The 27,244-nt window shown below is 45.1% G+C and overlaps 1 protein-coding gene across 1 annotated transcript in view; it reads right to left on the bottom strand.

Annotated features, from left to right (window-relative positions):
- Nucleotides 1-17,931, bottom strand: part of LOC141075490 (uncharacterized) — a 28,751-nt gene extending 10,820 nt beyond the window's left edge. The window contains exons 1-4 of the mRNA XM_073562578.1: nucleotides 17,586-17,931; nucleotides 17,267-17,416; nucleotides 16,958-17,137; nucleotides 16,752-16,875 (exon numbers count right to left, since the gene is read on the bottom strand). Coding sequence (XP_073418679.1) covers nucleotides 16,752-16,875; nucleotides 16,958-17,137; nucleotides 17,267-17,416; nucleotides 17,586-17,639 — 508 coding nt within the window. The 5' untranslated portion in view covers nucleotides 17,640-17,931. The remainder of the gene's footprint in view (nucleotides 1-16,751; nucleotides 16,876-16,957; nucleotides 17,138-17,266; nucleotides 17,417-17,585) is intronic.
- Between the last annotated feature and the right edge of the window lie 9,313 nt (nucleotides 17,932-27,244).

Below are 27,244 nucleotides of genomic sequence, written 5' to 3'. Positions count from 1 at the left end.
TTGTGGTATGTGTTAAAGGGGCGCTCTTTCTCCCAGGGCACATGAAAACCTGGAGCCAGCCCTCCCCCCACAACTGTAGGCAAATAACCCCCATTTTTCAGTGCATAACTTGTATTATGAAGTTAATTAAGGTTGACAAGCTTAAGTAAGAAGAATTGATGCTTTTGGCATTCAAATGGGCACTGTTGGTGTGTTTCCTGTACTCCTCTCACTGCCGACTTTTATTCCCCATTGACTTACATTGGGTTTCGTGACGACCCCGACTTTTCCCTATCATCGGACGATCTTGCTCGACCCGACTTTTGGAAAAGTCGGGTTTCACGAAACGCGACCCTAAAAAACCAAAAGTCGCTCAACTCTATTTAGGATCCCTGTATTTAGTAATATTATAGTGAGAAGAATCCACTTAATTTGCGGTGTGTGTCTCCTGGAGCACAATCTGGGCACTATGTGGTGGGTAATAAAATGGAAAATGTGTAATTTTCACTCTCCAACATCCACTGCGTGTTAATTTGCAGAAAGTGGCTGTGGAGTCAAAATATTCACTCCTCCTAAGGATTATAACCCTCAGTGAATTAATTTATAAAATAGAATCACTTTATGGGGATTTCGATTGTTCTGGTTTTCTGTCATTTAGTTATGTTAGGTCTAGTGTTGAGCATTCCGATACTGCAAATATCGGGTATCGGCTGATATTCGCTTTATCGGAGTTCCGATATTTTTACACTATCGAATACCGGAATCGGAAGTTCCCATAATACATGAGCCAGTTGTGTTAGCCATGTTAACTAATGGCATGGCTGTGATTGACTGCTGAAATGATGTCATCATGATGCGCGGTTTGTGCGGGCCTGCCGGGGGTCTGTGCGGGCCTGCCGGGGGTTGTGTGTGTGTGCAGGCATCATCCGATGGGACTGCAAGTCCCATCGGGCTATGCCTGCTACAATGACAGTGATTGACACATTAGCCAATGATGAGACAGTAGTAGTCCCATCATCCGGCTAATGTGTTGAATGTAAAAAAAAAAAAAAACTATACATACTACATACATACAACATGCATACATACTACATTCATACATACTATATATACTACATTCATACAACATACATACTTACTACATATATAATACATTCATACAACATACATACATACTACATATATACACAACATTCATACAACATACATACTACATTCATACAACATACTACATATATACTACATTCATACATACTACATATATACACACAACATTCATACTACATATATACACACAACATTCATACAACATACATACATACTACATTCATACAACATACATACTACATATATACTACATTCATACAACCATACATACTACATTCATACAACATACATACTACATAATACATACTTACTACATATATACTTCATTCATACAACATACAATACATACATATAGACATACAGTACATATAACATAGAGTACATACTCACCATCACTTGTCACTTTGATCCCCGAAGCCAGTGTCATCTGTAAAAAATATTAAAATAACAAACAACCAATATACTCTGTGATCCGCAGAAATCCACTAGTGTCCCACGACGATCTCCTGCAGTGCATCACTGAGAGGTTACTATAGTTCACTAGTCTCACTTTATGGCAAAAGCTGCGTGGGAACTTTCTCACACAGCAATGCCAAAAGTGAGACTAGGGACTATTTTTTTTACAGTGGCGGAGGAATGCCTACCTCCCGTCATTGTATTCCTGGAGCCCCTAGAGGGCAGTCGCATCAGCTGATGCTGCTGCTCTCCACGGGAGATCGTCGTGGGACACTCGTGGATTTCTGCGGACCAGGGAGTATATTGGTTGTTTGTTATTTTAATATTTTTTATAGATGACACTGGCTTCGGGGATCAAAGTGACAAGTGATGGTGAGTATGTACTCTGTTATACAGTTCACTGCGCACGGTAGACACAGGAACACTCAGGTCTTTGGAGATGGACTTGTAGCCTTGAGATTGCTCATGCTTCCTCACAATTTGGTTTCTCAAGTCCTCAGACAGTTCTTTGGTCTTCTTTCTTTTCTCCATGCTCAATGTACACACAAGGACACAGGACAGAGGTTGAGTCAACTTTAATCCATGTCAACTGGCTGCAAGTGTGATTTAGTTATTGCCAACACCTGTTAGGTGCCACAGGTAAGTTACAGGTGCTGTTAATTACACAAATTAGAGAAGCATCACATGATTTTTCGAACAGTGCCAATACTTTTGTCCACCCTCTTTTTTATGTTTGGTGTGGAATTATATCCAATTTGGCTTTAGGACAATTCTTTTTGTGTTTTTTCATTTAAGACAAATTAAATGAAGATAATAATATCAAAGAATTTGTGTTTGCAATCATTTTCAGGAAGAAACTGAGTATTATCTGACAGAATTGCAGGGGTGTCAATACTTTTGGCCACAACTGTATGTACTGTATGTCTATGTGAATGTATTGTATGAATGTATTGTATGTAGTATGTATGTTGTATGTATGTAGCATGTTGTATGAATGTAGTATATATGTAGTATGTATGCTTTTTTTTTTTTTTTACATTCAACACATTAGCCGGATGATGGGACTACTACTGTCCCATCATTGGCTAATGTGTCAATCACTATCATTGTAGCAGGCATCACCCGATGGGACTTGTAGTCCCATCGGACGATGCCTGCACACACACACAACCGACAGGCCCACACACACAACCTACAGGCCCGCACAGACCCCCGGCAGGCCCGTACAGACCCCCTACAGGCCCACACAGACCCCCGGCAGGCCCGCACAGACCTCCGGCAGGCCCGCACAGACCCCGCCTGCACACACACACACACGCACAGCCTCCGCCCACACTCTTCCCCCCTCCCGAACTGGATGTGCAAGGAAAGAAAGGGTTTATTTTCATTCCGATATTTGTGCCCCATTGACTTGCATGGGTTTCCGGTATCTGAATCGGCGATACCCGATATTTTTGGGGTATCGGTACGATCCAATCCGATCCTATATTTCCCGATATCGGAAGGTATCGCTCAACACTAGTTAGGGCTTCTGCATATGGTGTGTCCAATCTCATCTGGGATCTGTTCCTGCTGTCCAGCTGGAGTAATCTGCTCCCTACTTCAGCCAATTGGAAAGTACCACACCTTACTAAAGCGCAAAGCACATGGCCGGAATCTGCCAGATACAGCGCTGTTCTCCTCTGGTTGAGTCCTCTGTGCTCAGCTTGCGGCTTGTGTATTTGTTTCCTGCTGTGACCGTGGCCCGTTTATTGACTACTCTTGTGTCTTCTGATTCTGTATTCTGTCCTTCTGGTTCTAACCCAGCTATCTGACTATTCTTCTTGCCATCTAACAGCACAGAATAGCAGGTAACACCATGGTCCAAGCCTAGGGGTCCCAGTGTAAGTCCAGATTCATGTAATGGTATTAAAGGGCGATGAGCAAGGCAATCCTTGGGATATGGAAAGCAGAGAAGATAGAGCCAAGCATGTTCATGGTGGACTTCTTTTGAGCTGCCAGGTGACCATGAACAGTGCTCCCAATACATTGTGTCTGCAAACTATTCCAGCTAGATCTTCATTCAAATAGCTAAATGGCGCTCCTTCCCTTCTGAACACTGCCATGTGCCCAGACAGTAGTGTACAATCGTATGTAGGGTATAGTGCGAAGCTGGAAAATAATTTGTAAGATCCAGTTGTTTTCTATTATCCTTTGTGAAGAATTTATCACCACATAAAGTGACACACGTCAGATATTAACCCCTTCACCCCCAAGGGTGGTTTGCACGTTCATGACCGGGCCAATTTTTACAATTCTGACCACTGTCCCTTTATGAGGTTATAACTCTGGAACGCTTCAACGGATCTAGGCGATTCTGAGATTGTTTTCTCGTGACATATTGTACTTCACTTTAGTGGTAAAAAATTTTCGCTATAACTTGCGTTTATTTATGAGAAAAACAGAAATATGGCAAAAATTTTGAAAATTTTGCAATTTTCAAACTTTGAATTTGTATGCCCTTAAAACAGAGAAATATGTGACACAAAATAGTTACTAAATAACATTTCCCACATGTCTACTTTACACCAGCACAATTTGGGAAACAACATTTTTTTTTGTTAGGAAGTTATAAGGGTTAAAATTTGACAAGCGATTTCTAATTTTTACAACAAAACTTACAAAACCATTTTTTCTAGGGACCACCTCACATTTGAAGTCACTTTGAGGGGTCTATATGGCAGAAAATACCCAAAAGTGACACCATTCTAAAAACTGCACCCCTGAAGCTACTCAAAACTACATTCAAGAAGATTATTAACCCTTCAGGTGCTTCACAGGAGCAGAAGCAACGTGGAAGGAAAAAATGAACATTTAACTTTTTAGTCACAAAAATAATATTTTAGCAACAATTTTTTTATTTTCCCAAGGGTAACAGGAGAAATTGGACCCCAAAAGTTGTTGTCAAATTTGTCCTGAGTACGCTGATACCCAATATATGGGGGGGAACCACTGTTTGGGCACAAGGCAGGGCTCAGAAGGGAAGGAGCCCCGTTTGACTTTTTCAACCTAAAATTGGCTGGAATTGAGATCGGACGCCATGTCGCATTTGACGAGTGTCTGATGTGCCTAAACAGTGGAAACCCCCCACAAGTGACCCCATTTTGGAAACTAGACCCCCTAAGGAACTTATCTAGATGTGTGGTGACCACTTTGAACCCCCAAGGGCTTCACAGAAGTTTATAACACCCAGGCGTGAAAATAAAAAATCATATTTTTTCCACAAACATGATCATTTAGTCCCCAATATTTTGTTTTCCCAAGGGTAACAGGAGAAATTGGACCCCAAAAGTTGTCGTCAAATTTGTCCTGAGTACGCTGATACCCAATATATGGGGGGAACCACTGTTTGGGCACAAGGCAGGGCTCAGAAGGGAAGGAGCCCCGTTTGACTTTTTCAACCTAAAATTGGCTGGAATTGAGATCGGACGCCATGTCGCGTTTGACGAGTGTCTGATGTGCCTAAACAGTGGAAACCCCCCACAAGTGACCCCATTTTGGAAACTAGACCCCCTAAGGAACTTATCTAGATGTGTGGTGACCACTTTGAACCCCCAAGGGCTTCACAGAAGTTTATAACACCCAGGCGTGAAAATAAAAAATCATATTTTTTCCACAAACATGATCATTTAGTCCCCAATATTTTGTTTTCCCAAGGGTAACAGGAGAAATTGGACCCCAAAGGTTGTTGTCAAATTTGTCCTGAGTACGCTGATACCCAATATGTGGGGGGGAACCACTGTTTAGGCACATGGCAGGGCTCAGAAGGGAAGGAGCCCCGTTTGACTTTTTCAACCTAAAATTGGCTGGAATTGAGATCGGACGCCATGTCACGTTTGACGAGCGTCTGATGTGCCTAAACAGTGGAAACCCCCCACAAGTGACCCCATTTTGGAAACTAGACCCCCTAAGGAACTTATCTAGATGTGTGGTGACCACTTTGAACCCCCAAGGGCTTCACAGAAGTTTATAACACCCGGGAGTGAAAATAAAAAATCATATTTTTTCCACAAACATGATCATTTAGTCCCCAATATTTTGTTTTCCCAAGGGTAACAGGAGAAATTGGACCCCAAAGGTTGTTGTCAAATTTGTCCTGAGTACGCTGATACCCAATATATGGGGGGAACCACTGTTTGGGCACAAGGCAGGGCTCAGAAGGGAAGGAGCCCCGTTTGACTTTTTCAACCTAAAATTGGCTGGAATTGAGATCGGACGCCATGTCGCGTTTGACGAGTGTCTGATGTGCCTAAACAGTGGAAACCCCCCACAAGTGACCCCATTTTGGAAACTAGACCCCCTAAGGAACTTATCTAGATGTGTGGTGACCACTTTGAACCCCCAAGGGCTTCACAGAAGTTTATAACACCCGGGAGTGAAAATAAAAAATCATATTTTTTCCACAAACATGATCATTTAGTCCCCAATATTTTGTTTTCCCAAGGGTAACAGGAGAAATTGGACCCCAAAGGTTGTTGTCAAATTTGTCCTGAGTACGCTGATACCCAATATGTGGGGAGGAACCACTGTTTGGGCACATGGCAGGGCTCAGAAGGGAAGGAGCCCCGTTTGACTTTTTCAATCTAAAATTGGCTGGAATTGAGATCGGACGCCATGTCGCGTTTGACGAGTGTCTGATGTGCCTAAACAGTGGAAACCCCCCACAAGTGACCCCATTTTGGAAACTAGACCCCCTAAGGAACTTATCTAGATGTGTGGTGACCACTTTGAACCCCCAAGGGCTTCACAGAAGTTTATAACACCCAGGCGTGAAAATAAAAAATCATATTTTTTCCACAAACATGATCATTTAGTCCCCAATATTTTGTTTTCCCAAGGGTAACAGGAGAAATTGGACCCCAAAGGTTGTTGTCAAATTTGTCCTGAGTACGCTGATACCCAATATGTGGGGGGGAACCACTGTTTAGGCACATGGCAGGGCTCAGAAGGGAAGGAGCCCCGTTTGACTTTTTCAACCTAGAATTGGCTGGAAGTGAGATCGGACGCCATGTCACGTTTGACGAGCGTCTGATGTGCCTAAACAGTGGAAACCCCCCACAAGTGACCCCATTTTGGAAACTAGACCCCCTAAGGAACTTATCTAGATGTGTGGTGACCACTTTGAACCCCCAAGGGCTTCACAGAAGTTTATAACACCCGGGAGTGAAAATAAAAAATCATATTTTTTCCACAAACATGATCATTTAGTCCCCAATATTTTGTTTTCCCAAGGGTAACAGCAGAAATTGGACCCCAAAGGTTCTTGTCAAATTTGTCCTGAGTACGCTGATACCCAATATGTGGGGATGAACCACTGTTTGGGCACATGGCAGGGCTCAGAAGGGAAGGAGCCCCGTTTGACTTTTTCAACCTAAAATTGGCTGGAATTGAGATCGGACGCCATGTCGCGTTTGACAAGCGTCTGATGTGCCTAAACAGTGGAAACCCCCCACAAGTGGCCCCCTTTTGGAAACTAGACCCCCTAAGGAACTTATCTAGATGTGTGGTGACCACTTTGAACCCCCAAGGGCTTCACAGAAGTTTATAACACCCGGGCGTGAAAATAAAAAATCATATTTTTTCCACAAACATGATCATTTAGTCCCCAATATTTTGTTTTCCCAAGGGTAACAGGAGAAATTGGACCCCAAAGGTTCTTGTCAAATTTGTCCTGAGTATGCTGATACCCAATATGTGGGGGGGAACCACTGTTTAGGCACATGGCAGGGCTCACAAGGGAAGGAGCCCCGTTTGACTTTTTCAACCTAAAATTGGCTGGAATTGAGATCGGACGCCATGTCACGTTTGACGAGCATCTGATGTGCCTAAACAGTGGAAACCCCCCACAAGTGACCCCATTTTGGAAACTAGACCCCCTAAGGAACTTATCTAGATGTGTGGTGAGCACTTTGAACCCCCAAGGGCTTCACAGAAGTTTATAACACCCGGGCGTGAAAATATAAAATCCTGTTTTGTTCCCACATAAATGATCATTTAGTCCCCAATTTTTAAATTTTCCCAAGAGTAACAGGAGAAATTGGACCCCAAAAGTTGTTGTCCAATTTGTCCTGAGTACCCTGATACCCCACATGTGGGAGAAAACTACTGTTTGGGCACACGTCAGGGCTCGAAAGGGAAGTAATGACGTTTTGGAAAGCAGACTTTGATGGAATGGTCTGCGGGCGTCATGTTCCATTTGCAGAGCCCTTGATGTTCCTAAACAGTAGAAACCCCCCATAAGTGACCCCATTTTGGAAACTAGACCCCCTAAGGAACTTATCTAGATGTGTGGTGAGCACTTTGAACCCCCAAGTGTTTCACTAAAGATTATAATGCCCAGGCGTGAAAATATAAAATCCTGTTTTGTTCCCACATAAATGATCATTTAGTCCCCAATTTTTAATTTTCCCAAGAGTAACAGGAGAAATTGGACCCCAAAAGTCGTTGTCCAATTTGTCCTGGGTACTCTGGTACCCCACATGTGGGAAAAAACTGTTTAGGCACACGTTGGGGCTCGAAAGGGAAGTAGTGTTGTTTTGGAATGCAGACTTTGATGGTCTGCTGGCGTCATGTTCCATTTGCAGAGTCCCTGATGTGCCTAAACAGGAAAAAAACCCACATATGACATCATTTTGGATACTAGACCCCCAATGAACAAATCTAGATGTGCCCCCAACTAATCTAATGTAAATTAGTAGTGCATGGAGGTGTGGTACAATTTGAAGCAATCCTTCATGCACAGGCCAGGTTTTTCGGGGCAGGTGTCGCACTGGTAAGTGGTGTCCCTGCGTATTCCTTTTTTGTAACACACTCGACACCTTTTTTGCGGCTTACCTTTTCTTGGGGTTGGCGGGACCACCCCCGGAAAATGCTGACCTGGGACAATACGAGCACCTTCAGTTCCTGAAGTACTGGGGCCCGCTCCTTCCTGAGCGCCAAACATCATGGCCTTAACCACTACCTCCTGGAAATGAAGGTACGCCGTATCGCTGGGGCATGCACATTGTGACAGCAGGAATGCGTTGAGCATTGCCATTTGGACGATGTGCACGGCCAGCTTTTTGTACCACACCTTGGCCTTCCTCAATGCATTGTACGGTTGGAGGAGTTGATCGGAGAGATCAACTCCCCCCATTTTTTTGTTGTACCCCACTACACATGTCGGTTTGAGGACCTGTGTAGAGGTACCCCGTACAGTGCAGAGGGTACTGCCATCACCGTGTATGGTGGTCAAGAGATGGACATCTCTCTTGTCCTTGTACTTGACCACCAGCAGGTGGTCGCTACATTGGGCTCTGCTCTCACCTTTTTGGAGCATCTGCCCAAGTAGCGTCTTCAGGAGGCCTCTCTGATTTTTGCGGACAGTACCGCAGGCTGCGGTACGTCGCTCAGAGAGGGATTTGTAGAGTGGGATGCTGGTATAAAAGTTATCAGTGTAGAGGTGATAACCTTTATCCAGCAGTGGGTGCACCAAATCCCACACAATTTTCCCACTCACTCCCAGGAAAGGAGGACACTCAGGGGGTTCAATCCGGGTGTCCTTCCCTTCGTAAACTCTAAACTTGTGGGTGTACCCTGAGGTACTCTCACACAACTTATAGAGTTTGATTCCGTACCTGGCCCTCTTACTGGGACGGAATCGCAGCCTTCCCTTGAAGTGAACCAAGGACTCATCCACGCAGATGTCCCTTTGGGGCACGTACACTTCAGCAAACTTTTTGTTGAAGTGTTCGATGACCGGCCGAACTTTGAACAGACGGTCAAAGTTGGGGTCATCTTGTGCGGGACACGCTGCATTATCAGTATAATGCAGAAACTTGTGGATGGCCTCAAAACGCGTCCGGGCCATGACCATTCGGAACACTGGAGTGTTGTATAAAATATCAACACTCCAATATTGCCGAATTTCCGGTTTCTTCAGTATCCCCATATGGAGGACCAGGCCCCAAAACTGCGTCATTTCAACTGCGTCTACAGGAGACCAGTTTGAAAATGTTGAACGCGGGTTTTGCTCCAAAAATTGACGAGCGTACAAATTAGTTTGCTCCACCATGAGGTTAACAAAATCCTCAGAGAAAAAGACTTTGAAAAAGTCAATTTCTGTGAGGCCGGTGGTGTCAAACTTGATTCCTGATTCTGCCACAAAATCAGGAATCAGTGGCTCGTAATTTTCGGGGGGCGAGGTCCATACGGGGAGCACTGGGTCAGCTGCGGGCATGGTGGGCGCTGCCTCATCTTCTGTCCTGGAGCGTCTGCGTGGCGGTTCCGCAGGACCCGAGGAGGAAGATGAGGAGGGAGAAGAGGAAGAAGAAGAGGATGAAGAATCCGAAAAATAAAGAAAAGTCGGATCGTCATCCAAATCGCTATCAGTTTCGGAGGCAAGTAAAGCATATGCCTCCTCCACTGAATAGCGCTGTTGGGATGAATTTGATGACATTTTTGTGTAAATATGGTGCTTGGGTGTACACTTTATTGAAAACTGTATGTGTACGTGAGGGGGGGGGGGGGGGGGGGAGTGATTGGTGTAAACTTTCTGTAAAGAAAAAGCTGTGGAAAAAAGTATAAAACAGCAGGCCCTAGCTGATAAGTGTCACTTATCAAAACTAGGCTGCTGGATGTGCGCACGGGGTGGCGCAAGGGGGGGGTGGAAAAAAAAAAAAAAAGGAAAACGGCAAACTCTGATAAGTGAACTGTGTCACTTATCCAAGTTTCGCAGCTGCGGGATGTGTGTACGGAGGGGCTAAGGAAAAAAAAGCGAGCTCAAGTGTTGATCGGTGAACTGCGTCACCAATCAACGCTCGGCGGCTGCGCACGGAGGTGGCGCAAAAGTGGGGTGGAGGGGGGTAAAAATAGGGGGAAGGGGGATGGGGGGATTGGGGTGGAAGAAGAGAGATTGGGCAGGGATCAACAGTTAGGGTTGTAGTTAGGTGGCACAAAGGGGGGTGAAAAAAATGAAAAGCGGCAGGCACAAGCTTGGATAAGTGACGTGTGTCACTTATCCAACTTTTGCGGCTGCGGGATGTGTGTACGGAAGTGGCGCAAAAGGGGCTAAGGAAAAAAAAACGAGCTCAAGTGTTGATCGGTGAACCTCGTCACCAATCAACGCTCGGCAGCTGCGCACGGAGGTGGCGCAAAAGTGGGGTGGAGGGGGGTAAAAATAGGGGGAAGGGGGATGGGGGGATTGGGGTGGATGAAGATAGATTGGGCAGGGATCAACAGTTAGGGTTGTAGTTAGGTGGCACAAAGGGGGGTGAAAAAAATGAAAAACGGCAGGCACAAGCTTGGATAAGTGACGTGTGTCACTTATCCAACTTTTGCGGCTGCGGAATGTGTGAACGGAAGTGGCGCAAAGGGGGCTAAGGAAAAAAAAGCGAGCGCGAGTGTTGATCGGTGAACTGCGTCACCGATCAACGCTCGCCGGCTGCGCACGGAGGTGACGCAAAAGTGGGGTGGAGGGGGGTAAAAGGGGGGTAAGAGGGGGGGTGGAGGGGGGATGGGGGGATGAAGATAGATTGGGGGGGTGAAGATAGATTGGGCAGGGGATCAGGGATCAATTAACACTTACAATTGTAGTTTTCTTTCTTCTTCTTCTTCTTTCTTCTGCAGGGATTGTGATGCTACAAGCTGTGGCACCACAATACCCAGCACAGGAGCTCTTGCTGCGTCCGACTTCTCTGCAGGAATCCTCAGCTAGAGTGAGGACCCCTGCAGACAGGTCAGACAGGTCAGGGGGCAGGTCACAGAGCGGTCACATCGCTGCTGTGACCTGTCATTGGTGGGATCGAATGATTACATCGATCCCACCAATCCCTGATCTGCCTGGTGACCATGGCAACTGCCTAGAATCGGAGCTCACAGCTCCGATTACTAGGCAGGTCATGCCCAGGTCACCAGCAGGGCACAGAGCGGTCACATGGTGACCGCAGCTGTGCCCTGTGGTTGGCGCGATCGCCGATCTAATCGATCGCGCCAGCCAACTCCTGCAGGCCCTACTGGGCCTGCATCAGGCTCCAGCATGATCGGTGCTAATATAGCACCGATCCTGGCCGGTACTGGCAGGGCACAGCGGCGATATAGCGCCGCTGTGCACTGCGATTGGCGCGATCGATCAGATCGGCGATCGCGCCAATCCGGGTGCTTTTTGCCGGTGCCTGGAGTTGCCAGGCACCGGCTCTAGGATCGAGTACATCGGTACTCGATCCCCGCCTAGGACATCATTGTTTCAGCCAAGCTGATTGGCTGAAACAATGAGAAACGCTGCGATTGGCTGTTCAGAATTGAACAGCCAATCACAGCGCTCTGGATGCCGGGGGGGCGGGATCGCAGCCCGGGATGCCGACGCCATCTTTTCTAAGGTGAGATGGCGTCGGAATTTTAATGCGATCACCGCGACTTTAGTCGCGGTATCGCATTAAAGGGCCCGACGTACTATCCCGTCCCCGGTCATACGGGCCCGGGTACCGTGGACGGGATAGTACGTCGGATGGCAGGAAGGGGTTAATAATGGGGCCTGATTAGGAACTACTGAAATGATCAAACTCCACAGTCTCCATCAGTACTAAATGAGTAACTAGTGGTGAAACCTCTCTGGTGTAATTAGAGTATGGGTCTCGGAGACTTCACAATCTATACTATCCTAAGCTCCAATATTTTCTGTCAGATGAGTTTCAAGAAGAAATATTAGGCATTTAAAGAGAACTGTGTATAAGGCCGGTTTCACACGTCCTGATATTTCCGGTACCGGAGATGTCCATGTGTGTAATACTTGTGGCACATGTGTGACAACCGTGTGCCGCCCTAGTGCAGCATCAGTACCACAAGGACGGCCGACAGGGAAGAAGCGCTACAGTAAGCGCTGTTCCCCGGCAGCGGGTGCTGAAGACGCTCACATCATTCTCCCCTGCTCTGCCGGCGGGGAGAATAATGAGTTATATTAAAGTAAGAATGATGACTATTACTCCCATCAACCTACACCTGATGCTAAGAACAATGACAGCAGGAGCAGATGATGGGAGTATTCCTCACCCGCCGCCTGCGCTATAACAAAATAAAGGAATGAAAAAACGGCGTGCGTTCCCTTTTATTTTCTATAACCAGTCCGGAAAAACTCACAACTGGGGGCTGCAACCCTCATCTGTCAGCTTTGGCAAGGCTGGTTTTCAAGAATAGAGGGGTCCAAACAGTTTTTTTAATTAATTAAATAATTTAAAAAAACGGCGTGAGTTCCCCTCCATTTTTGACAACCAGCCTTGCTAAAGCTGACAACTGGGGGCTAGTATTCTCAGGCTTGTAAGGGGCCATAGATATTGACCCCCCAGCCTAAAAATAGCAGCCTGCAGCTGCCCAGAAAAGGAAAATCTATTAAATGCGCCTATTCTGGTGCTTTGCCCGGCTCTTCCCACTTGCCCTGTAGTGATGGCAAGTGGGCTTCATATTTGTGGGGTTGTATTGTCAGGTGACATCAAGCCCACGGCTTAGTAATGGAGAGTAAGACACCTATCCATTACTAATCCTATAGATATATGGTAAATAAATCACAGCCAGAATAAAGTCTTTTATTAGAGATAAAACAAAACACAGGGTAAGTAGGAAGAGCCGGGCAAAGTGTCGGAATTTCTGGGTTTTCTGGGCAGCTGCGGGCTGGTTATTGTTTAATCTGTATTTGTAGTTTTCAGTTAATGAGATTCTTGTGCTTCGGGGTGGGATTGTGGGAGTGGCTGTGGGTTGGGCTGTGGGAGGGGCCTTATGTGGTGCTCTGCGTATATATTCATCTGTATTGGCTTATGACACTGACCCTTCAGTGACCTGCCCCCTATTTTACATAAAAAATTACATCCAGAAAAATGTCACCGGCGATGGTGGCGCCTGCGCAGTACCATCTATAAGTAAGAGATAGATGCTACTGGCCAGGCGCCGCCAGTGTCATTTGTAATTTCTTTTTTCTAAGCCTCACAATAGCCACAATATTATAGGCATAATCACCAATAATATCAACACTATTATATGCATTATGTAATAATGTGGGCAGGTCAGTGAGGGGTCAGCGACCTGTCATAAGCCAATACAGATGCATATGTAAACAGACCATCATATAAAGCTCCGCCCACAGCCCCGCCCCAGAGCACGAGAATCTCATTAACTGAAGACTACAAATACAGATTAAACATAAACCACAAGACGGATTTCATCACCAGGTATCACTGTAATCAGTATAACGACGCTGACCTGACAGTGTCTGTAGGTTACTGTGCACAATCCGGCTGACAGGATCCCTTTAAATTTAGATCTTAGGCATTTGGAAGAGGCAATGGAGAGATTTTTTTCAAGACTATCAGGGAGTTACAGACTCACATTAGGCAGGAAGGCCGATCCCACCACAATCAAACTATCATACAGAATGAACAGGTTATAAAAAAAAGACACAGAATAAAAAAATATGTTACATCCCCAACAACGTATGTACAAGGGGAGAACACTAAACGAGTTGCACTCATTTATGGTGGACCATTGCAGCCACTATGAATCCTGACCGGAGGAGTAGAGAAAGTATTAGCGCCCCCATTTCAGGAGAGATTGTGCAGTTATCTGAATTCCTTAGGATGGAAAACATATTGGAATTCATGACGTTTAGTAAATCTATGACACCAGGGCTGGAGCCAACACATCTCCTGCAGGCGGGAATAAATGTATATTACAGCCATCAGCCACACACAGCTTAGAGATCTATCATGGCACAGGTGGAATGTTTGTCCTGGAGATTATCACAATCCTCCTTGAAATTACTGTATTTTTTGGACCATAAGACGCACCTAGGTTTTAGAGAATGAAATTAGGAAAAAAAATTGAAGCAAAAAATGTGGTCAATTCTGTACTTAATATCCCCTATCCTGGTATATATGGTCCCCTCATACCCATTCTGATACACATGGCCCACTCATCTCTATCCTGGTATGCATGGCCTCATCCCAATCCTGGTATGCAGGGTCCCCATCTTGTCCTGGTATGCATGATCCCATCCCTATCCTGGTATGCAGAGCTCCCATCTTGTCCTGGTATGCATGGTCCCATCCCTATCCTTGTATGCAGGGTCCCCATCTCGTTCTAGTATGCATGGTCCCATCCCTATCCTTGTATGCAGGGTCCCCATCTCGTTCTAGTATGCATGGTCCCATCCCAATCCTGGTATGCAGGGTCCCCATCTTGTCCTAGTAGGCATGGCCCCATCTCATCCTGGTATGCAGGGCCCCATCTCAACCTAGTATGCATGGCACCTCATCGCTATCCTGGAAAGCATGGCCCCAACCTTATCCTGGTATGCATGGACCCCATCTCGTCCTGGTATTCAGTGACTTATTTCGTCCTGGTATGTAGGGCCCCATCCTTATAAGAAGCCCCCACCCCCATTCCTATCCTGGTGTGCATGGCCCATCACAAAACATTAAAAAAAAAACCAAACCATTACGCTTACCTCTGGTGCCAGCATCTGCTATTTGCTTGTAAGCAGCGCTGAGAACAGTGAGCATTCATGAATATTCATTTCTCTTAAGTAGCGGCACACGTGACCGCCGGTAGCAGCAGGAAGCCGGTGGCTGACACTGCGCGCTACTGAAGAGCAATGAATACTCACTGCCCTTTGCGTGCACGTCCCTGCCATGCGCTGCTTACAAGCATATAGCAGTTGCTGGCACCGGAGCAGGACGCTGCGAGGGAGCGCGGGGTAAGTAAGTGTAATGATTTGTTTTTTAATGTTTTCTGATGGGACCATGCATACCAGGATGGGGACGGGGGTGGGGGCCAATTATAAGGATGGGGCCATGCATACCAGGACCGGGGTTAGGGGCTAATCATCTCAAGATACTATTATTAAAGAGAAATGAATATTCATTGCCCTCCAAGCCCATGGGCGTGTAATGCAGTGAATATTCATTTCTCTTTAGCAGCGGGAACAAGATTTAGCCGCAGTCACCGGCTCCAGCCTCCTGTGACCCGCTGCTCCGCTGATGCAGTTCCCTCACCTCCACACCAAAGCCAGAGCCGGTACATCCGGACTATAAGACGCACCCCCCATTTTCCTCCACATTTTTGAAGGATAAAAGTGTGTCTTGTAGTCCGAAAAATACGGTAGTTTTAATACAAATTGGAAAGTCAGGATAAAGGGAAACTCTGCTGTTATTGTACAGAAATTCACACTTGGCCTCACTGCACATTTACTGTTGTGGATCATAAAAGAGATGTTTGGCCAGAAAGACTGGACCTGGTCTTGTAGGGACCATGAGACATTCAGCAGCACAGAAGGGAGAGAAGATTCATCCGATAAGATCTCAGGGATCTAGGAAGCCAACAGCATCATTACCCTCCGCTTTCTCTTACAGGCCCAGCATAAGATTTTTCTACAAGTGATTTTCTATCTTGTCAGCACATTCTACGTACGCTGTCATTTGGATTTAGTTACAGATCTGGGCAGGGAACAGTCAGCGTCTCCTAATCCCAGGGGGTAGGTGGATCTACCAGGTTGTAAGTTCTATAGAAAAGGGATTTCAATGTCCAAAATCAATGAACAGTTTTGGGTGGAGGAGAATGTTGTGGTACTAGAGGCAAAATGGTGATCATGGTAATACGGCCGGACTACACCACCGATAAAGCAACCACAGCCGGTGACTGAGAGGAATCTGTGACTTCTCTACATTCAGTGGTTACTACTCACCTGGGTAGTCATATGTGGGAATCTCCTCTTTACACCGCTCATCATCTCTTACATATGTCTCTGTAGTATTAATATGGGTCAGATCTTCACCCTGAAACAAATATTGTAAAAGTCACCGACAGATGGAGAAGTCCCATCTATGATCAGCTCTAATCCTGCCATCTCCACCGTTCTCATTACACAGGTATAAAACATATAACACTGGTGGATAAAACAAGACTGAGCACAAGACCTTCACAGCCGTCTACACATCATAGGGGAGATCTCCTGACACCTTCTCTCCATCTACCTGATGATCCTGAGGAGCACTGGGATCCTCTTGTTTACAGTCCTGTGGAAGAAGAGGACGGGGACATCTCTCTGGTGTTGTCCTCTTACTGGATAGATCTGGAGGAAACACATACAGGGACTGAATTCATTCTCTACATACAGATAATTATAGGCCATGTGTATTTAGTCCTATTACCTGGTGATGTGAGGGGCTGGGGAACCTCCATTATGACGTTCTTGTACAGATCGCTGTGTCCTTCTAAATACTCCCACTCCTCCATGGAGAAATAGACAGCGACCTCCTGACACCTTATAGGAACCTGACACATACAATGATACCGTCATCCCCCGATCCCTTCATAGTGTTTCTGTATAATGTCCAGGCATTCCCAGCAGTGTCACCTCTCCAGTCAGCAGCTCAAACATCTTGTAGATGAGTTCTAGGATCTTCTGGTCATTGATATCCTCACGGATTAGGGGGTGAGGTGGAGGCCCCGTGATTGGGCTCAGGGGTCTTCCAGATCCCTCAGACACAGGGTCCTGACAGCGATCACTAGAGGTCTTCTTCACCACTGTGTAATCCTGGTTATGGAGAGACACATTAATAAATCTCACTACAGACATTTCCAGAGTCCTCACCTCTCCAGTTCTGTCCATATGTTATTCCCATAGATAAGAATGATAGAATGTGACGTCATCAGAATCTCTCACCTCTCCAGTGAGACGGAAGAGGATCTCTAGGGTGAGGTGTAACATTCTCTCCGCCATCTTGTCTCTGTCCATACCCATCCTTGATGGGTAAATCAAGAATATTTTCTTTTGTAGAAGATCTTCACTGAGAGGATCCGATATTGTAGAGACCTGAATGAGAAGAAGATGATGCGATGTAACACTGTGCTTGAGAGCGGGCCCACCTGGAGCTACTGTCAGGGCTGGCGTTTGTACTTCACATGTATCAGAGTGCAGGGAGTGAGTCATGTAACCACTCTTCTGCAGTTTGTGGAGGAGAGGGGGAAGGAAGGTTACCCACCCAATCCAGGATGAGCGCGCTCTCCTTCAAAGCTCCCTGCTGCAGAGAAGTCATCAGCCCCAAAAGCCTGGACGCAGCGGGGCTTGCTCTGCCTCTGACTGTGAGCTGAGCTCACTGTCTGCACTCTTCTGCTTCTGTCTGGAAGGAGCCTGACAGCCAAGGAGGCTAGGAGCAGCACCGAGGACCAGGGACACACTGGACACAGCATGAGGACTGATGAGTGTCTTGGCACATGTCATTTACTATTTGATATGTCTAATCTGTTGGTCGAATATATACATACAGATATATAAAGCAATGAAGGTTCTTAAAGGGGTTGTCCACTACTTTAAATTAACCCCCCAATGTATCCCCCTGGCGCCCCTAATGAATTTTGTAAATACCTCATGTTGCCTATACTGCCTGTGAGCGTCGCTATCGCTGGCCGCTCACAGGCAGCACATGACCCCTGGCTGCAGCCGGCTCTTGCTTCCGCTGACGTCCCGACAAGTGCTGGCAGCAGCCGGGGGTCCATCTTCCTCCTTCCGCGCTGGCTGCCAGGCTGTGGGAGCGATTATCCCCCCGCATCACACCCGGCATCCACCAAGCGCCCATTCATTGAGAAAGCGCGCAGTGGATGCTGGGTGGATGCTGGGTGTGACCCCGGGGGTAACCCCGCCCACAACCCAGCAGCCACTGCGGGGACCCAGCGCTGAGTCACGCCTCACTTGTGACATCAGCGCTGGGTTACGTGCTGCCTGTGAGCGGCCAGCGATAACGCCACTCACAGGCAGTATAGGCAACATGAGGTATTTACAAAATTCATTAGGGGCCTGGGGGGATACTTTGGGGGTTAATTTAATGTAGTGGACAACCCCTTTAAACTTTTATGTCTTGTTTATCCTGCAAGCTGGACAGAGACTAAGGGTATGTGCACACGTTGCTTATTCCATTGTGGATTTTTCTGCATGGATTCTGCAGAATCCGCAGGTAAGACGACCTGTGTTTTACCTGCAGGTTCCTGCGGATTTAGTGCGGATTTGCTCTGCGTTTTTACACCTGCAGATTCCTATAATGGAATAGGTAAAGGTTTTAAATACAAGAGTTAGGACTGTCCCACAAGGGTTGCCGTGACGTGGCGGGATGGCTTCTAAATTATTTTGATCAAAATTATGTTAACTAAATACCCTTATTATTACTATTATTACTACCTTCATGCAATTTTTGCAATATATTTTTTTACTTTTTTATTCCAGGATATTTGTTTTGTGTTTTGCTTTTGGTTTTCTCTGTGTAAAGGTCATGTGTTCATATGCAATTACAATTTGCATGCACATTAATTTACTTTTTCTGCTCAGACCCAGTTTCTCATTTGTTTCATTGCGCATTCTGTGCATATAAGGGTGTGACCGCCCTGCTTCTGAGTTGGAAAATCCATCCTGTCTGGCCTACACTATTACTGGTGGTTCAGTCCCTCTGTCCTTGTTCACATTTACGTCACTTGACAAGTGGAAAGGTTTTAAATACAAGAGTTAGGACTGTCCCACAAGGGTTGCCGTGACGTGGCGGGATGGCTTCTACATTATTTTGATCAAAATTATGTTAACTAAATACCCTTATTATTACTATTATTACTACCTTCATGCAATTTTTGCAATATATTTTTTTACTTTTTTATTCCAGGATATTTGTTTTGTGTTTTGTTTTTGGTTTTCTCTATAATGGAATAGGTGTAAAACCGCTGCGGAATCCGCACAAAGAATTGACATGCTGTGGAAAATAAACCGCTGTGTTTCCGCGCTGAATTTTCAGCATCATGTGCACAGCGGTTTTTGTTGCTCACTATGGGCCTGATTCACCGTCTCTCCTGCCTTGATTGACATGGCTGACGTCTCCTGTGTCATCCACTGTCTGTCCAGCTCTCGCACCTGCACAGGAGGGAACAGGAGCTGCGCAGCGCAACAGACTGGATGACATAGGAGGCGTCAGCCACGTCAGTAAAGGCAGGAGGATGGCAATTGTGGGGTCAGAGGAGGTGCTAAGCAGGGACCATAGACACTCATCCGACTGGACGCTGCCAATTAGCTTACGAGAAGGAGAATGATTATTTTCTTAAGTTTGCAAGCGGCTGGAATCTTACAGGATGGCTTTTTAAATGTGGCTAAAAGATGGTGGCTACAGGTCTTACAGATTAACCCCTTCACCCCCAAGGGTGGTTTGCACGTTCATGACTGGGCCAATTTTTACAATTCTGACCACTGTCCCTTTATGAGGTCATAACTCTGGAACGCTTCCATGGATCCCGGTGATTCTGACATTGTTTTCTCGTGACATATTGTACTTCATGTTAGTGGTAAAATTTCATTCAAATAACTTGCGTTTATTTGTGAGAAAAATGGAAATTTGGCGAAAATTTTGAAAACTTCGCAATTTTCCAACTTTGAGTTTTTATGCCCTTAAATCATAGAGATACGGCACACAAAAAACTTGATAACTAATATTTCCCACATGTTTACTTTACATCAGCACAATTTTGGAACCAAATTTTTTTTTTTTGTTAGGAAGTTATAAGGGTTAAAAGTTGACCAGTGATTTCTCATTTTTACAACACCATTTTATTTTTAGGACCACATCACATTTGAAGCCACTTTGAGGGGTCTATATGATAGAAAATACCCAAAAGTGACACCATTCTAAAAACTGCACCCCTTAATGTGCTCAAAACCACATTCAAGAAGTTTATTAACCCTTTAAGTGCGTCACAGGAATTTTTTTGAATATTTAAAAAAAAATGAACATCTAACTTTTTTTCACAAAAAAAAACTTCAGGTTCAATTTTTTTTATTTTACCAAGGGTAACAGGAGAAATTGGACTGTAAAAGTTATTGTGCAATTTGTCCTGAGTGCGCTGAAACCTTATATGTTGGGGGGAACGACTGTTTCGGCGCATGGCAGAGCTCAGAATGGAAGGAGTGCCGTTTGACTTTTTCAATGCAAAATTGGCTGGAATTCAGATCGGACGCCATGTCACGTTTGGAGAGTCCCTGATGTACCTAAACAGTGGAAACCTCCTACAAGTGACCCCATTTTGGAAACTAGACCCCCAAGGAACTTATCTTGATATGCGGTGAGAACTTTGAACCCACAAGGGCTTTACAGAAGTTTATAACGTACAGCGGTGCAATTAAAAAATCATATTTTTTCCACAAAAATGATCTTTTCACCCCAATTTTTATTTTCCCAAGGGTAACAGGACCCTAAAATTTATTGTGCAATTTGTCCTGAGTACGCTGATACCCCACATGTGGGGGTAAACCACTATTTGGGCGCATGGCCGAGCTCGGAAGGGAAGCAGCGCCATTTGACGTTTTTGGCTGGAATTGAGATCGGACACCATGTCGCGATTGGAAAACCCCTGATGTACCTAAACAGTGGAAATCCCCCACAAATGACACCATTTTGGAAACTAGACCCCCTAAGGAACTTATCTAGATGTGTGGTGAGAACTTTGAACCCCCAAGGGCTTCACAGAAGTTTATAACATAAAGCCGTACAATTAAAAAATCATATTTTTTCCACAAAAATGATCTTTTCACCTTCAATTCTTATTTTTCCAAGGGTAACAGGACCCTAAAAGTTATTGTGCAATTTGTCCTGAGTACGCTGATACCCCACATGTGGGGGTAAACCACTATTTGGGCGCATGGCAGAGCTCGGAAGGGAAGCAGCGCCATTTGATGTTTTTGGCTGGAATTGAGATCGGACACCATGTCGCGATTGGAAAACCCCTGATGTACCTAAACAGTGGAAACCCCCCACAAATGACACCATTTTGTAAACTAGACCCCCCAAGGAACTTCTCTAGATGTGTGGTGAGCACTTTGAACTCCCCAGTGCTTCACAGAAGTTTATAACGCCCGGGCGTGAAAATAAAAAATTCGTATTTTTTCCACAAACATGATCAATTAGTCCCCAATTTTTTTATTTTCCCAAGGGTAACAGGAGAAATTGAACCCCAAAAGATGTTGTCCAATTTGTCCTGAGTACGCTGACACCCCATATGTGGGAGAAAACTACTGTATGGACACACGTCGGGGCTCGGAAGGGAAGTAGTGACGTTTTGGAATGCAGACTTTGATGGAATGGTCTGCGGGTGTCATGTTGCCTTTGGAGAGCCCCTAATGTACCTAAACAGTGGAAACCCCCACAAATGACCCCATTTTGGAAACGAGACCCCCTAAGGAACTTATCTAGATGTGAGGTGAGCACTTTGAACCCCCAAAGGCTTCACAGAAGTTTATAATGCCCGGGCATGAAAATAAAAAAATCGTATTTTTTCCACAAGCATGATCAATTAGTCCCCAATTTTTTTTATTTTCCCAAGGGTAACAGGAGAAATTGGACCCCAAAAGTTGTTGTCCAATTTGTCATGAGTACGCTGACACCCCATATGTGGGAGAAAACTACTGTATGGACACACGTCGGGGCTCGGAAGGGAAGCAGTGACATTTTGGAATGCAGACTTTGATGGAATGGTCTGCGGGTGTCATGTGCGTTTGGAGAGCCCCTGATGTACCTAAACTATTGAAACTCCCCACAAGTGACCCCATTTTGGACACTAGGCCCCCCACGGAACTTATCTAGATGTGTGGTGAGCACTTTGAACCCCCAAGTGCTTCACAGAAGTTTATAACGCTCGGACGTGAAAATAAAAAAATCATTTTTTTCCACAAAAATGATATTTTTGCCCCCAATTTTTTATTTTCCTAAGGGTAACAGGAGAATTTGGACCCCAAAAATTGATTTGCAATTTGACCTGAGTAGGCTGATACATGTGGGGGTAAAACACTGGGCGCATGGCAGAGCTTGGAAGGGAAGGAGCACCATTTGACTTTTTTAACTCAGAATTGGCTGGAATTGAGATCAGACGCCATGTTGCATTTGGAGAGCCCCTGATGTGCCCAAACAGTGGAAACCCCCAATTATAACTCCAACCCTAACCCCAACACACCCCTAACCCTAATCTGAGCCCTAACCCTAGCACTAACCCTAGCCCTAACCCTAACGGGAAAATGGAAATAAATAAATTTTTTAATTTTATTTTTCCCTAACTAAGGGGGTGATAACGGGGGGTTTGATTTACTATTTATGGCGGTTTTTATGTTTGGCAGCTGTCACACGCTAAAAGACGCTTTTTATTGTAAAAATAGTTTTTGCATCACCACATATTGAGAGCTATAATTTTTCCGTATTTTGACCCACCGAGTCATGTGAGGTCTTATTTTTTGCGGGACGAGTTGACGTTTTTATTGGTACCATTTTCGGGCACGTGACATTTTTTGATCACTTTTTATTCCGATTTTTGGGACGCAGAATGAACAAAAACCAGCGTTTCATGAATTTCTTTTGGGGGGGTGCGTTTACACCGTTCCGCGTGCGATAAAATTGATAAAGCGTTTTTATTCTTCGTGTCAGTACGGTTACAGCGATACCTTATTTAGGTCGTTTTTTTTATGTTTTGTTGGTTTTATGCAATGAAAACTATTTTATATAAAAAATAATTATTTTTGCATCGCTTTATTCTGCGAGCTATAACTTTTTTATTTTTTTGCTGATGATGCTGTTTGGCAGCTCGTTTTTTGCGGGACAAGATGTCGTTTTCAGCGGTACCATGGATATTTATATGCGTCTTTTTGATTGCGCGTTATTACACTTTTTGTTTGGCGGTATGATAACAAATCATTATTTTTTGCTTCGTTTTTTATTTTTATTTTTTAAGGGGTTCGCTAAAGGGGTTAACTAATGGGATAGTTTTATAGGGCGGGTCGTAACGGACGCGGCGATACCTAATATGTGTACTTTTATTGTTTTTTTTTTTTATTTCTAAAAAATGGATTTATTTGGGGGAATATTTTTTTTTTTTTCTAATTTATTTGGCGATTTTTTTTAATTTATTTTAACATTTTTTTTATTTTTTTTTTTACTTTATTAAATAGTCCCAGGTGGGACATCACTGTCCTGTGACAGATCGCTGATCTGTCACATCACAGATCACTGTGACAGATCAGCAATCTGTCACAGGCACTGCAGAAGGCTTCCTCATGCCTGCGCTTTGCAGGCACTGAGGAAGCCAGCTTCCTGCAGGCCCCCGAAGGCCCCCGTCGCCATCTTTGATTCGGGGGCCTGCAGGAAAGGAGCCCCCCGCAGCAGCGCTGCACATTGCGCTGCCGTGGGGGGCTCAGGGAAGCACGGAGGGAGCCCCCTCCCTGCCGATGCTTCCCTTTAACCCCCGGTACACCGTGATCATGTTTGATCGCGGTGTGCAAGGGGTTAACATGTTGGGGGCGGTCCGTGACCGCCCCTGACACATTGTGCCGGGTGTCAGCTGCGATAATCAGCTGACACCCGGCCGCGATCAGCGCCGCTCACCACGTGGGCGCCGCTGATCTCGGTAGACGTACTATCCCGTCCATGGGCATAGGGGCCCGGGTCCCATGGATGGGATAGTACGTCTCATGTCAGAAAGGGGTTAAAGTTCGGCTCACGATCGCCGAAATTGCAATATTCAACAATTTAATCATCGATTAAATCACCAAATATAGCCGAACATACCCAGCACAAAAGCCGGTGTTTCCCAACCTGTGTGACATTGTGGTAAACACGGACTAAAACTACATTATCCTATAACACAGCAAGTGAAGAGCTAAGCGGCCTATACACCAAGCACTTAACCGACCCAATTTAGAAAATAGGCATAAATGGATTAAAGCTAAAGCAGAATTTGACCTTTAGCTGGACAGACTAGAAAGAATAAGGGGGAACCAAAAAACATCTGAATTTTTTAGATACGGTAATAAGGCTGGTTCATTATTGGCTCGCTTGGCAAAAAGCCGAACACCTATGAGATTTATAGGTAGATTGAATGATCACAAAGGTTCACCACAAACAGACCCAAAAATCATAAATGACATCTGGCATAAATACTATAACACATTGTATGAACAAGAACCAGTAGATGGAGAAGAGGGGAAGACATTCCTAGATAGACTATCCCTCCCAACAGTCTCAGAAGGTGAGAAAGATTCAACTCTACAATAAGAAAGGAAGAGATAGTGGACACTATTAACTCCCTGAAAAATAGCGAGGCACCCGGACCAGATGGGCTGCCAGGGGAGTTCTGCAAAATATTAGTAGAAGAGGTTTCTTCTCCACTGGTGGCCGTTTTTATCAAATCCTAAAAGAAAAGGTATACCTGCCAACAGGAAATAGGGCCAATATTAAAGTACACTACCGTGTGACTATTCTAGCTGCAAATGTCTGGTTTGTAATGCAATATCTTCATAGGTGTAAGGAGGCCCATTTCCAACAACCATCACTACAGTGTTCTTATGGTACTTTGATAACTGTGTAAGAAGCTAATGGATGGTTAGATTACCATTGTGCAAGTATGTTAGCACAGCTGAAAACAGTTTGGCTGATTAGAGAAGCTATAAATCTGACCTTCCTTTGAGCTAGTTGAGAATCTGGAGCATTATATTTGTTGGTTCCATTAAACTCTCAAAATGGCCAGAAAAAAGGACTTTCGTGTGAAACTTGACAGTCTATTCTTGTTCTTAGAAATGAATTATTTGTGAGACATTGCCAGAAAACTGAAGAATTCCTACCACGGTGTGTACTACTCCCTTCAGAGGAGACGACAAACAGGCTCTAACCAGAGTAGAAAGTGAAGTAGGAGGCCCCACTGCACAACTGAGTAACAAGTACATTAGAGTCTGTAGTTTGAGAAATCGACGCCTCACAGGTCCTCAACTGGCAGCTTCATTAAATACACACAAAACACCAGTATCAACACCTACAGTGAAGAGGCGACTCCGGGATGCTGGCCTACAGGGCAAAGTGGAAAAGAAAAAGCCATATCTGAGACTGGCTAATAAAAGGAAAAGATTAATATGGGCAAAAGAACACAGACATTGGACAGAGGAAGATTGGAAAAAAGTGTTAAGGACAGACGAATCCAAGTTTGAGGTGTTTGGATCACACAGAAGAACATTTGTGAGACGCAGATTAACTGAAAAGATGATGAAAGAGTGCCTGACGCCATCTGTCAAGCATGGTGGAGGTAACGTGATGGTCAGGGGTTGCTTTGGTGATGGTAAAGTGTGAGATTTGTACAAGGTAAAAGGGATTTTGAATAAGGAAGGCTATCACTCCATTTTGCAACGCCATGCCATACTGTTATGGATGAGTCACCGAAGGAGGAAAAAACAAAAATAATAGCTAAGTCCAGAAAACCAGAGAAGTTGGAAGCTATCGGATTGCAGACCCCCTGAACCTATCCACAACAACTAGCAGTAGCCGTGGGGGGTTCCTACGGTGCCCTAGACCCCTCGATCACAGCCAGAGAACTAAATTAGCCTAAAGACAGAAAGGGGAAATCTAAACTGCCCCAGAGCAGCCCCCAAAGCAATAGGCAGCCCCCAACATATAATGACTGTGAAGCAAGATGAAAAACACTAACACAGATAGAAAGATAGGCTGAGCAAATGATGGGGCCCAAGCTAACTAAATAAGACAGGACAGAAAAGCTGCTGTCTGCAATCCGCAAAAACCCTATCCAAAAATGTACCAACAGACTGATAGGAGAAACAGGCCCTGAAGTCGCTAGGCTTCAAAAAGACTATATCAGCACTCAGGTAAATTCTTAAGACAGAGCCAAAGATCAACAGATCAGAGACAAAAATGGAATTCAGCTCACCCCTGGCCGGGGATGGCAGAACTCCCAAAAAACAAGGCAAACAAAACCAGAACTAAAGTGTACAAAAAGCAGAGCAAAACTTAGCTTTGAGAAGCAGAAATCAGACTGGTCTCCAAGAATGCAGCAGGAAGATCACCAGCAAGGCAGCAGGGCGTCGGCTGCCTTATATCCAGTCATCAGTTCCTGTGACCCAGTCATCATCTACCTGCTCAGCTGTTTGGTAATCAGCCTCACTACCTTCCTTCGCCAGAAGAGGGAGTTCATCAGACATCACTGGTGAAGGGAAAAATGAACTCACAACACCATACCCTGTGGACAGCGCTTGAATGGAGCCAATTTCATCCTACAACAGGACAATGACCCAAATTATGAAAGAACTATTTAGGGAAGAAGCTGGCAGCTGGTATTCTATCTGTAATGGAATGGCCAGGGCAGTCACCAGATCTCAACACCATTGAGCTGTTGTGGGAGCAGCTTGACCGTATGGCACGCAAAAAGTGCCCATCAAGACAAACCAACTTGTGGGAGAGGCTTCTGGAAGCATGGGGTGAAATTTCTCCAGATTACCTCAGCAAATTAACTGCTAGAATGCCAAAGGTTTGCAATGCTGGAATTGCAGCAAAGGGAGCATTCTCTGACAAAAGCAAAATTTGAAGGAGAAAATTATTATTTCAAATAAAAATCTTTTTTTCGAACCTTGTCAATGTCTGGACGAGATTTTAACCCCTTACAGACCGCTGACGGGATAGTACATCAGCGGTCAGTATCCTCTGCTTTGATGTGGGCTCCGGCGGTGAGCCCACTTCAAAACCTCGACATGTCAGCTGTTATAAACAGGTGACATGTGCCGGCAATAGGCGCGGGCGGAATCAAGATCTGCCCGCGCCTATTAACTAGTTAAATCCCACTGTCAAACACTGACAGC

This window comes from Dendrobates tinctorius, unplaced genomic scaffold, assembly GCF_039654945.1.
Source record: "Dendrobates tinctorius isolate UK_male_01 unplaced genomic scaffold, ASM3965494v1 ptg000358l, whole genome shotgun sequence".
NCBI lineage: Eukaryota > Metazoa > Chordata > Amphibia > Anura > Dendrobatidae > Dendrobates > Dendrobates tinctorius.
Note: the sequence above shows the minus strand (reverse complement) of the source record. Positions and strands in the feature narration are given on the sequence as shown.